Source organism: Octopus bimaculoides, chromosome 2 (genome assembly GCF_046866305.1).
Source record: "Octopus bimaculoides isolate indiv1 chromosome 2, ASM4686630v1, whole genome shotgun sequence".
NCBI lineage: Eukaryota > Metazoa > Mollusca > Cephalopoda > Octopoda > Octopodidae > Octopus > Octopus bimaculoides.
This window is the reverse complement of record NC_142929.1, coordinates 65,959,149-65,973,044: the sequence shown is the minus strand read 5'-3', so window position 1 is coordinate 65,973,044 and position 13,896 is coordinate 65,959,149. Positions and strand designations below refer to the sequence as shown.

Below are 13,896 nucleotides of genomic sequence, written 5' to 3'. Positions count from 1 at the left end.
GAAGAAGATTGTAGCAAGAAAAACATGTAAAGATCATAGAATATAAATCTAATCACATGAACACACTGTAATTAAGGATGAGATAAAATTATACTAAAACAATAATAATGAGGTATTTTATTGATTGCTTTAGTGACAAACATGGACAAGATTTCTGTTTAAAATATTTTTGCAAAGATGAATGTTTTGATCTGAATAAATTTCCTGATGGAATATGGCAATAATGTTTCTTTAATCAGATGTAGCAACATAGAATTCCATAGAGGCATCATGTATGATTGGTTTTAGTTTTTTTATTGGGTACTGTTGCAGTAGAATGCTGGGTAGGGAAAAAAGGCTATGCAAAAATACATTCACACATATATATATATATATATATATATATATATATATATATGTCAGTGTGTGTATATGGATTTATATATACATGTGCATGTATGTGGATTTATATGTTTAAATATATGAACATGCATTCAAGAACACTCATGTACATATACACATCTAGTTTCTTGCAGATAACACACAAATACATGCACATACACAATTTTATTTCTAATGGATTATAAGGCTGATAAATTAAAATATTTTGTTTTTGTTTATAGAATGCAAATATGTTCAGAAAAGCTTCATATAAAACAATACTTCTCATGAGGGAAAATTTTGTTAGCCTTCCAGAATTTTTTCCTTCCTCATATTCGCAACACCTGCCTAGTTTTATGGTTTCTTCTCCTTCTTCTTTAAGAAGGCACTATATATAGGTTGGATAAAATTTAGGTCACAATATGAACAACTTAAAAATCTAAGTGGTTTCTATTATTTCTGTCTTAAATTTTTCTATCCATACCCTTCCTAAACCATGACAGCAAGTATATACTTGGTTGCTTCCACTATAAGAAGCAACAGTCTTGAAACCTGCTACTTTGTCAGCATGACTGAATTTCATCATATATAAGTGTTCAAGGTATTCCAGTAAAATAGACAAACCAAAGCGACAGATATAGACAAATATTGTATGTGTTTTTTTTTTATGTGGTTTGTTATTAAAGAAATACAAAATAAGCATTAATTTTTTTTGGCTTTTCACACATTAAAAATAAAAAAAAACTTTTACATTCTATTATATCACAAAAGATTTTACCTCAAAATTATTATGCTTTTGAGAAGTGGGGAAAACATTTTCTTTTTTTTTATGCCATTAAATTATAATTAAAGCAATTAAATTCAAATTTGTTATTGATGGCTTTAATGAGAGCTGTAACCAGTTTTGAACTCCAGCCTCTGGTTTTCACCACAGTAAATAGCTCCTCCAAAAATAAGAGTAAATTTCATTTCTTTTTTTGAATAGCTTTTAAAATTATTTTTCTTCTTCGTCTTATTTGAGAAGTAATTATTTAAAATTCCTTTAGGGAAAGAAACTGGACTTCTTATTTGTTGGCTGAAATTAAACACTTCCAATTTAAGAGAGAGAGAAAGAGAAGGGAAAGAGGAGAGAGAGAGAAGGAAAAGAGGAGAGAGAGAGAGAGAAGGAAAAGAGGTAAATAGAGAAAAGTAAGAAAGAGACCCACTGCTTAGAATATTTCATTTCCTTAGAAGAAATTAAACTTAGCTTTGGTCATATGCTACACAGTTGGCATGGCAATGATTCCTTCTCCACTGGGATAGCAGCATTCAACAGTTAGTTACTATACAGTATTGAGGTAACAACTACAACAGCAACAATAAGACATTGTTCCCATTGCTTTATGGTACCATTAAACAGGATTAAACTCTTATGAAAGGAACAAATCAAATAAATATATTATTGGAACATGCTGTGACCTTGAGGCTTAATCTAGCACTTGCATGAAGGCCAATAACAATAATATTACTTTGTAAGATAGACACGAGTCCTCAAACTTGGAAAATGGGCTTAGTCAATAATATCAACCCCAATAATTCACTGGTACATTGTTTTTATTATGTCAGGAAAGAAGGATAAAAAGCAAAGTTGAACAAAGATTAAAAATTAGGACATAAAAAGATTGACAGAATCGTTAGCATATCAGGCAAAATGCTTAGTGGCATTTTGTCTGTCTTTACGTTCTGTGATCAAATTCCATGAGGTCAACTTCACCTTTCATCCTTTTGGGGTCAATTAAATAAGTACCAGTTGATCACTGGGGTTGATGCAATCAACTTAGCCCCCTTCCCCCAAATTTCAGGCCTTGTGCCTATAGTAGAAAGGATTATTATTATTATTATTATTATTAAGGCAGCGAGCTGGCAGAATCATTAGCATGCTGGGCGAAATGCTTAGCAGTATTTCGTCTATCTTTACATTCTGAGTTCAAATTCTGTCGAGGTCGATTTTGTCTTTCATCCTTTTGGGGGTCAATAAATTAAGTACCAATTGCATACTGGGGTCAATCTAATTGACTGGCCCTCCCTCCCCAAAAATTTTGGGGCTTGCGCCTAGAGTAGAAAAAATTATTATTATTATTCTTTTTAACTCAGGTTTTGTTGGAACTCCTGGAGTCTTGTATGTGAAGCAGGTTTGCTGCATGCAGTCTATGGTACCATGCTATCTGTTCTTTTCAACTATCTAATACTTTCCTGATTATTCTGGCTGTGTCAAGGAAGCAAATCCTTTGTAACAGTTTTACTGGGCACTCTATTCCAATTTCCTTATATCTTGCTAGATGCATTCTGATACTGTCCCCAATGAACTAACAATAATTGGCACCATTATTATTATTATTATTATTATTATTATTGAGTGAGAGAGCAGTGCATGCCATCAAAGTGACACGGGTAAAATATACGAAACCCAATACACCCATCATGACTACCTGTCTGATAAGGGTACACCAGGCACATGCATCACAACCATATGTGTGCAACATAGTGATCTCATATCAAGATAAACAGCACATGATCTTGCAGGTGGGGGCCTAGTTAAAATTTTCTTCAGGTCATGTAGCCAATCCTGCTCAAAAGGTCCTTGAATAAGGGTTGTTTAAGGATGTTGAACAAAACATCTGTTTTCAAAGGTGAATTATTCAAACCTCAAAGAATTCCTTTCACCACATGGCTACGATGCTCCCCCACTACTTCTGCTCATGATCAGAGATGCACATATTGTCAGCCACCAAGGGAATATACTCAACTGGTTAAGGTCAAACAACTGACAAGCAAATCCATGGTATCAAGCAGAATATTTGCTGTGGCCCATCTTTTATACCAAGACAAAGCATGTACATAACACTTCCATTCAGTTAAGATCAGAAGCTACAAGAGCCAGTGCCTGGCACTGCATCAGAGCATTTATTATTATTATTAATATTAATATTATTATTGTTATTATTATTTTAAATTCTGTCTTCCATGTTGACATGGGCTGGACAGTGTAATGGTATCTAGTGAACAGCAGGGTTGCATTGAGCTCCAGTGTCAGCTTTTCCATAGTTTCTATGGATGGATGCCCTCTCCCTAATGCCAACCACTTTACAGTGTGTACTGGGTGCTTTTCTAATGAGTTTGCAAAGTAGCTTGCAAGACAAGAAAAAGAAAAGCTCTCTTGACTAAGGGGAAGGAATATTTGAGAGGTGAGAGGTAATTCTATGTCAGGTGTTGAGAAGTTAAAGTATGACAGAGGGACAAGCACTGGTGTTTTATTATAGGGAAAATAGCACAGGTATCTAGTTATGGAAATATAAAGAGTTTTATCTGATACTCTAACAATTCTATCAAACCATTCCAAGCATAAGTGACATACAACATTGTATTAAATAAATGTGCATGAAGCAACAAAGGAGCCACTAAATGACTGCTTGACCTGCTAGAAGTAGCAACTGAATCACTCTCAAATCACACCCTACTCTCTTAGAAAATACATGTTGGTACAAAATATTGTGTTGGGTTACCAGTATTAAGAGGGAAAAGTCATGACTGGAATGCTTTTAATAAAAGGCCTGCTTGATATGGACTGAGTTACAGCTAAAGCATAACAACAACTCAAAGGTAAACATTAACATTAATCACAAGGTTATCAGATCTCAAAAAAATGTCCCCCCCCCCCACCATAGTTAACAAACACTGTAACGTCTTCTCTTCAATAATGCACAATGGGCAGCACACTGTGTGTGACAATTCCTGATTATGAAAGTGTTGTTGGAGGTGCAATGGCCCAGTAGTTAGGGCAGTGGACTCGCGGTCATGGGATCGCAGTTTCATTTCCCAGACTGGGCATTGTGAGTGTTTATTGAGCGAAAACACCTAAAGCTCCACGAGGCTCTGGCAGGGGATGGTGGCGAACCCTGCTGTACTCTTTCACCACAACTTTCTCTCACTCTTACTTCCTGTTTCTGTTGTGCCAGTAATTCAAAGGGTCAGCCTTGTCACACTGTGTCATGCTGAATATCTCCGACAACTATGTTAAGGGTACATGTGTCTGTGGAGTGCTCAGCCACTTGCACGTTAATTTCACGAGCAGGTTGTTCCGTTGATCGGATCAACTGGAACCCTCGACGTCGTAAGCGATGGAGTGCCAACAACTCCCTACACATTTTTTCTCTCTCCATCTTTTTCCTATCATCTCTTTCTGTTGAAGAACATAGGCTCAAAACATCCAAAGACTTTTCCATTCTTCCCAAGCATTAAACTAATACACCTGTTTGTTCCCTCACCTGTCTCTGTTTTTTGCTTTTTATATTATGTAACATCCTCTGATTGTAAAAATGCAGCACAGACAGTGCATTGTTGTGACTAACAATACAGCAAGCAGTGCACTAATACCTCACTGTAACAGTGCAACAAATCCTTCTTGTAGCACCAACAGTGCAAAATACTGTGGCTTCCGTAATGTACCAGAAACACTTCAATGTGTCCTGATTGTAATAGTCAAACCTATATTCATTGTATAACAGAGAATACACAGAAGTCTGACACCAGACAAGAACATGGAATACCTAGTACACACATTGTTCGGTGAATCATGCCAATGAATTCAGTTAGTTCCTTTATTTCATAGGTCTATTGACAAAGAAATAACAATAGTCACCCAAGAACAACAGCAAATTTAAATACTGTTTATCTAAAGCAAACAAAAGTTTGGGGAAGGATTTTTCTAGTGATGAGCTAGTAATAAGAATTTCCTACCAATGAAAATAAAAATAATGCACAGACGTGACAGTGTGGTAAGAAGTTTGCTTGCTGACTGTATGGTCTTGGGTTCAGTTCCACTGCATGGCACTTTGGGCAAGTGTCTTCTGCTATAGGACTGAATCAACCAAAACATTGAAAGTGGATTTGGTAGACAGAAACTAAAAGAAGCTATTGCATATGTGTGTGTGCATGTAACTTTGTGCTTGTTCCACACCATAGCTTGATAACTAGTGTTGGTTTGTTTGCATCCCTGTAACTTAGCAGTTAGGCAAAAAAGAGACCAATAAAATAAGTACCAGATTGAAAAAAAAAAGTACTGAAATTAATTTGTTCAGATAAAAAGAAACTTCAAGGTGGTTCCCCAGCATGGCCACAGTCCAATGACAAACAAGTAAAGTATAAAAAGAATACTAGCAATGAGGATACTTTACTATAAGGATATATTAACAATGAGATGGCAACAAGTTTTTGTATCATTAAACCAATGAACTAACAGTGACAGTATATTTAACAAAGAACTGGTGATGAGACAAATCAGAGCAATGAGCTATATATCTAAGTTTTGTAAGTCTCATTACATTGAGTTTCTCTTCATTATCTAACTAATATACCCATGCCATAAAAAATAACAGAATTTTGAAAGTAACAATCATCAGGAGATCAATGAACAGCATCATGTGGATTTGGTAAGAAGAAAAGACGTGAACTTCCAAAATGAGTATCATGAAAGATTAATTTATTTCAATTTATTTTCCTTCCCTTTACAGTATGACTAAATTGACTTAAAACAATTGAAACCAGTAGCATATTTTGATAAAAATATAAATATTTTCTTGTATTCAAGATAAAGTTCTCAAAGTATTTCTTTTTATTTCTAATATAAATTTACTCATGTAAAACCTCCTAACCTTCAAGTTTGGCGAAAAAGAATTAGACATAGGAGCTCAGTATGGGATTAGCATAAGTGTTAAAGATTGTGGGGCAGAGAAATGGTTGCATCAAAAGGATTTAGGTGAGCAGATGGGTTATAAAGTATAGAGGTAGCAATTTCAGAGGTAACTGTTTGTTGTCACAGGCAAGATATGTTGCTAGAGTAAGGGGAAGGTAAGGTCCAAATAATGCATGTGATACTACTGGAAGGAGGAAGGCACTCCGTCGCCTACGATGTCGAGGGTTCCAGTTGATCCGATCAACAGAATAGCCTGCTCGTGAAATTAACGTGCAAGTGGCAGAGCACTCCACAGACACGTGTACCCTTAATGTAGTTCTCGGGGATATTCAGCATAACACAGTGTGACAAGGCTGACCCTTTGAATTACAGGCACAATAGAAACAGGAAGTAAGAGTGAGAGAAAGTTGTGGTGAATGAGTACAGCAGGGTTTGCCACCATCCCCTGCCGGAGCCTCGTGGAGCTTTTAGTGTTTTCGCTCAATAAACACTCACAACGCCCGGTCTTGGAATCAAAACCGCAATCCTATGACCGCGAGTCCGCTGCCCTAACCACTGGGCCATTGCGCCTCCTGTGATACTACTATACAAGGGACAAAATGGTGGCAAGTTATAATCAGGATTTCCTGATTTGCCATGAAGCTTTAGGAAAGAAGACTTAAAAGACCTTGTCTAAGGGTACAGCACAATGTTGACTGCTAACAATAATTATGTTGATAATAATAAACATGGAAGAAATTACGGGAAATGTTAATTCCCAAGACTTTAACAGGATTAGATCTCTTAAGAATGTAGATAATTTTAGTTTGTCTGGTTTTTATTCTGATGTCCTTCAAACCAATTGTAAAATTAAATATTCCATATCATACCAAACCACCCTTACCAACTCACTGGCGTCTTAACTTTGATTGTACTCAACCAAACATTTTGTAAACCAAAGCTAATTTTTGTAATAAAATTGTATAATGTAATTGGTTTGTTAGAAGAAATCAATTGATTTATTTGAGTACACATGTGCACATACATACACACACACACCAGCAGCTAGCTGTTCATTGAAGCACACAAAATTTGCCAGCAATATCTGTTGGGTCTAACATTACTAGTTTTTTAATAATCTTTTCAATTTTAGACTCTTTTACATTCATCCAATCTGCATTATATAATGGAGTTAAACATTTTGTTATTGTAACTGAAACTTGCTTTCTTTTTCCTTCTCTCTTTCTTTCCTTCTTTTCTGTTGCATCTTTTGTACATGGAAAAGTTTAAATTCAGTACAAATAATTTAATGAAACACCTATTATCTTTGTTTAAACAATACTCCTATCTTCCTGTTTACTATGACGAACCACCTTATAGTACCTATTTACACCAATATACACTGGTACATTGAGAGTCAAGTAAACTTGCCACAGATGCTGTATAGTACTAGTAACAAGATGCCAACATTTGGTTATATAATTGTTTCACTGATATTTATTAACAGAATGGTGTCACCGAAGACTGAGTCTTTGAATATGCCTGCTAAGTATCCTCGGTAATAATGTTTGTTAATTTTTCTCCATGCTTTCCATTAACTGTTGCTACATTGTGAAGGATTAAATTTGAAGAAGATATTTGCAAGTGAGAGGTGTCATCCATCTTAAGAAGCTAGAATCAGAATTATTAAAATTCATGAAATAAGTTCATGTGTTTTAAGAAGAGATAAATTCTGATATTTCAGGTCAGGCCTTTCTTTGAAATTCCAAGTACGTCTTTGAAATGCCAGGACACACCTCTCTTCAAAGTACACAAACCTCTCTCAATTTATAACCCTTTTTCATTAACTATCTTTTTTTTCCATTTTTTGCCAAAATTAATTTCACTGAATTTGTGTGCATGTGTGTGTGTGCAAACATTTTACAGAGTAGTCATAGATTCTTTAGAATGTATACTTACATATTGGCTACAAAGACTCTGGAGAGATTCTGCTCCTTTGTCAAACATCAATCCAGCTGAAGAAGCAAAATCTAACAATGATAATTTTCCACCTTCAATGTTTACTTCATTTCCATCAGTGACATAAGTTTCAAGACACGGCAACTGGAAAATAAATTACAGAAATTTAAACAGATTAGTTTAAAATAGCAATCTGTGTTTCATATTCAATGCAGATATACCAAGAAAGGGTTAATTAACTGCAGTGTTTGTCCCAAGATAATATCTGTCACAGATGTACAGTGTTAAATAACATGAAAATATATGGTTAATAAGTAATATATTCTAAGTATGGCTTTTCTAATTCTTAATGGATGTGTACATTAGTGTTTGTTCATTTATGTGAATGTGGTGTTTGTGTGAAGCCACTGGATATGGAGGAATTGGTTTCAAGCTATGATAAGTGCTGTTGGTAGCGTTTAGTCCTGGTTCACCACTAACTGAACTGACCCATGATGAAAGGGATTCCTGGTGTGACCATCTAGTCTTTTTGTATACCTAAAAGTAGAATGTCCCAAGTGTCCTACCTTTCTAAGACATAGGGTGTAACTTGAAGTTGGCCACGAAAAGAGGAGCAGTACCCATGATCTTTGCAGGCCCTCCTCGACTGGGGAAACTACCAGGTGATGGAGCTAAACAAGGTGGAATGTGTAAAGCTTCCCACTATTAGTTACACTTCCAGGTATCGTTACAAAGCAAAACACTTGCCATTTATAAAAAATTACTTTATGCAGAAACTTGTGACTTCCTTGGTATCTGCTTTGTTACAGATTAATACAACATTATTAACAAAATTTTAAAAACTATTGACTTTTCAGCCAGCTGACCAGTGTTCTCCCAGTTTGACCATATGTCTCACTGCTGACAACAGAGAAAATAAAGTTTACAATATCTAGTCATAACTATTGAGAGATAGACATAATATAGTATGTAATTTATAGGTGTTCTTTCTTATATAGAATACAATTGTCTATATAACAATACATACTGCATACAACAACTGCTACTTTCTTGGGGTGGGAGGTGAGGGCAACAGGCAGGTCTTCACTATAATGTTTACTGCCATAAATGATTGTCCTTTTAGGGAATGATTCACTTCTGTTGACCTTATAAGGTTCAGTGAAAATGCAGAAAAATGAGCTTAGCTTTGACTAAACAAAATTGAAATGAATGTGAAATGAAATGATAGGAAGAAGAACAGCATAAAATATGAACCACAATATCAAACAATTATCCTCATTTAACAGGCATTTTTCTATGCTTGCATCAGTTAGATGAAATTTGTTGAGGCAGATTTTCTACAGCCAGATGCTCTTCCTATTGCCAACCCTCACCTGTTTCCAAGCAAGGTAATGATATTTCACTGTAGATAAATATCTTTTACATAGAAACCAGGAAATGGACAATTTTGCTTGTATGATGATGATGCTCATTTGGAACTGTTATGTGATATCGAGACATGGGTCCACATGCAGACACACACATTCCAACCCGTGTCAGCATGGAAAGCAGACATTAAACGATGATGATGATATATATATAGGTGAAGGGCTTCTTTTAGTTTCCAACCACCAAATTTACTCACAAGTCTTTGGTTAGGCTGGAACAATTTCAGAAGAAACTTGCCCAAGGTGCCAAACAGTGAGACCAAAGCCACATGGTTGGGAAGCAAGGTTATCAACCAAACAATTATATAACCACCCCTGCACAAAAAAAAAGAAAAAAGAAAAAAGAAGCATATGATGTGAAATTTTACCTTAGTTGTTGATTCATTCGGAAACCGAAAGTGATGTTGAAACAACAAATTAAGTTGTTTGTTTTGAACTTCTAAGTCATGAACACGTTCCTGCAGTTGGCAACATTCTTCTTTCAAGCCCTGCAAAGAGCAGATCAGTAAACAAGTTAGAAATATCAATTCCATGTGTAAGTATGCATGGATGCATACATTCACAGATACAAATTTACAAGTGCACATATACAACACCAGCTCTCATTAGGGATTGCAGACAGTCACCATTCCAATATCTAATTCTCGTGGGTAACTTTTTGAAAATCATTTCTGAAAACTTCTAATAATCTGTCATCTCACCTTTCACCAATACATACCCCTTATATATCCACTTAGTATTGTCATTGATTTCAGTTCTACCCTCAAAGATAGCATCATTTTAAGTTTCTGACTGGGTCCTCCTGCTAGTGTGGCATGGTGCAGAGTCCTTTCGCCAGACATAGGGTCTTCCAGCAGCCACACTCTGCACCCAGTGCAGCACTATCTCCTCCAGGCACTTGATGTAGGTCTCTGTGTTGAGTCTGAGGACATGTGGGAAGATGAATGGAGGTATAACGTCACCATCACTAGTGATCACCCCAAACACCATGATGTTGAGTGGATGTTTGATTTTTAAGTCTCTTTATATAGACAGCAGAAATGTGGGACCACAGATCAAATTTATTCTAATTACAAAATTAACAAAGAGTTTAACAGAGGATAATTAAATTAAATCCCCCAACTTTAATGACAACTTCAAAATATGAAATCTCAAAATCTCTGGTAACTCATTCGTAGTAAGAACAAATATACCAACACCAGCATCAACCCAAATAACATGCTAAACAAAATCACTGCTAACAACCAAATCAATGGGGTAATAAATAACAATAGTACAACTGAAACCAATATTAGTCTTACTAGGCCAAAATTAAGTGCAGTATATAAATTCTAATGCCCACATGACAGTTGTAAACATCAAAAACATCTTACTATGATAAAACATGAATTGTCACAGGCATATGTATGTATGTATGTATGCATGTATGTATGTAAAAAGCACCCACTACTCTCTCGGAGTGGTTGGTGTTACAAAGAGCAGATCAGATAAGAACTTTGCCAGATCAAATTGGAGCCTGGGTGCAGCTGCTGGCTCTCCAGACCTCAGTCAAACCTTCCAACCCATGCTAGCATGGAAAATGGACATTAAACGATGATGATGATATATATATATTAAGAAATGCTTACATTAGACAACTGTAGATGTTATTAAAATCTTCTGTAACATTTCAGACACTAATTGGAAAGAAATAACAGAGGATATTGTCATTTAGACATTGAACCAAACAAATAGGTAACGTGCAATGGTTGAGGCTCTACACTCCCATCAGTCTCATGTAATAAACTGAAAATGTTTTCAAAGGTTAGCAAGTCTCATAAAAGCCACGACTTGTCATTGTTAAATTAAATGAATAAGGCTATAACTGACTAAAAAACATCATTGGTCAGTTGAACTATGGAAGTTACATATCATCAGATACACTGAATAGTCCTTTATTTGTTTATTTATACTGCCATATTCAATGGGCCTCTTTCAGTTTCTGATTACTAAATTCATTTACGAGGCTTTCATTGGCTTGGGGCTATAGCAGAAGACATTTGCTCAAGGTGCCACACAGTGAGACTAAACCCAAGACCACATTGTGCAAAACAAACTTCTTAACAACTATACTTGTGCCTCATATTTACATAAAAATGTATATACATATATGACAAGCTTCTGTAGTTTCTATTTACTGAACTCCACTCAAGATGTGTTGTTCAACCTGAAGCTATGGAAGAGAGACACCTATCCAAATCCAAAGTTACATGCAGTGGAACTGAACCACAAAACAGATGAGTATGAAATAGATTTTATAACTACACAGCCAAGCTTATCACAGCATATCTAACAAATGATGCATAGAGTGAAAACTTTGAAATAATAGTTATATCTTACTTTCTGTACAAGCACTGCCTGCACCACCTGGTTAGCAATTTCATCTACATATTTCTCGTACTCCTTCCGTTGTTGTTCATTCTCCATCCGCAAATAAGAATTATTTGATTCTAACACTTTAATCTGCTCCAGTAACTGCTGTGGGTTTTCATGATGCTCAGAAGAGTAACACTGAAATACAAAATTGGGTACATTTTAGTATAACTTCTCCTTGATTTCAAGCGTCAATAGCTGTTTTGACTTTATCCACCTAGACTTGACAAATTAAGATCAGAAATATATTCTGAGTTGCTTCAATCTTTTATTCATTTCACCTACAGCAAGCTAATGAAATCCTAAAAGAGAAAAATCTTCCGTTTGATTTAAAATCTGCATGTGTGTGCATAAGCATGTAGTTATGAGTAAGGGAGGATGTAGAGCACTTAGAAATAAAGTCTTAAACATGATAAGGAGGGTGAAGAGAAAAATATTTATTTTCAAAATTCTGGAATAAAAATGATTTGTATTTTGGTTTTTAAATCATAATATTCTGGAATATTACTTATAGAAACACAAGATGAGAGAGAGGGGGATAAAGAGAGAGAGAGAGAGAGAGAGGTGGAGAGCATTCTGAAATATCATTTAGTGAGAGAGAAGAGAAACCTTTTTGAAAGTATTTTCAAACTTTTAAAATCTTTCTAAACTCAGTAACTGAAAAGAAGAAAATTATCCTGTATTTACTTAATTTTTTAATCCTGTAAGTATTATTTGAGAGATATATTTATCAACAGGTTAATTCTGATAAAAAGGTGTTCGAAATTTTTTCTTCCATACCCATGTTTAAAAAGTACAACATCACTCCACATCAGATGAAGTTGCCAGTTTAGAAGTAGTTTTCGACTACCCTTACCCTACTTAATCCTACCAAAATTCCCAGAAGATCATTCAAGAAGATATAAGTACGATATGAATACTAACATGGATAAAACAGTCCTAAAAGATGTGAAAAAATTATCTGTGCTGCTTTGAAAAACTTGGCATCAAATTTGCATGAAATTTTCTCAGATGAACAGTTAGTGAAACTTGAGTATAAGAAAATTGTTCCCAGTTATACGAATAGAAAAGATGATATTTTAAAAATTACTTGCATTTGCCAAAAGAGATAAAATATTGTTGATTTCATGCTAAATAGTGTTTTATTTTTGTGTGTCATAATCATTTTTTAATATTGCACTAGTTGCCTGGCAAAGAAGGAAACGAAAAAGTGGAAAGAGAAAGAAAAAAGAAAACGAGAAGTGAAGAAAGAAAATGCTTGAAAATTTTGGGAGAAATAAACAGCACAGACAACCCCCCCCCCCCACCGAAACCCCAACTTTTATAATATAATTTGGATCATGTGTGAGGACATTTATAGTATGTTTGTGGACAGCAACAGTAAGCCAAGGACCAGCAATTCAATTACTATCATCGTCAATGTGTTGTGTCCTTTGATTTTCAATGCTTCAACCCACCACTTAGCAATAAAAATTAATATTATTAATAAGAATCTAGTTAGTTCATAGTTAACTCTTAATGTCCTGTATGACACACTACTGTATGGGACTGCATTGGTCAACCAGTCCATCTTGATGGAAGTAAGGAACTCTCTAATATAGGAAACAAAATTCTAATCCCTATCTCTATAATTTATTTTTATTCTGTAACAGAATCATTACAGAACTGGGCTTTTTGACTTTGAAAATTTTCAGCATGATATTAACAGTTAAATATTTAGGAAGTAACACCAACAGCTGGTCCTTGACTGCTTTTATTGGATTCCACTCTGCTGCAAGCATTTGGACCAAGTCTTTAACTTTTTGAAGTCCTTAATGACAGTAAAATGCCACTAAGTATTTTGTTCGATGCTCTAACACTACTGCCAACTCACAACCTCAAGAACAACAACAACAATAATGATGATGATGATAAGAAGAAGAGGAGGAGGATTCATTTTTGTATTTTGTAGATGGATCAGCAATTAATCAAATTCAAAACTAAACATAGAACACATCTGCCCAATAGGCACTCCACTGCTACATTGGA

At 35.2% G+C, this 13,896-nt stretch overlaps 1 protein-coding gene across 2 annotated transcripts in view; it reads right to left on the bottom strand.

Annotated features, from left to right (window-relative positions):
- The window catches only part of LOC106868679 (uncharacterized), a 150,103-nt gene that overhangs the window by 12,338 nt on the left and 123,869 nt on the right, over window positions 1–13,896 (bottom strand). For both annotated transcript variants that reach the window (XM_052977691.2, XM_089346589.1), the window contains exons 5-7: window positions 11,836–12,006; window positions 9,825–9,944; window positions 8,030–8,173 (exon numbers count right to left, since the gene is read on the bottom strand). In XM_052977691.2, coding sequence (XP_052833651.2) covers window positions 8,030–8,173; window positions 9,825–9,944; window positions 11,836–12,006 — 435 coding nt within the window. The remainder of the gene's footprint in view (window positions 1–8,029; window positions 8,174–9,824; window positions 9,945–11,835; window positions 12,007–13,896) is intronic.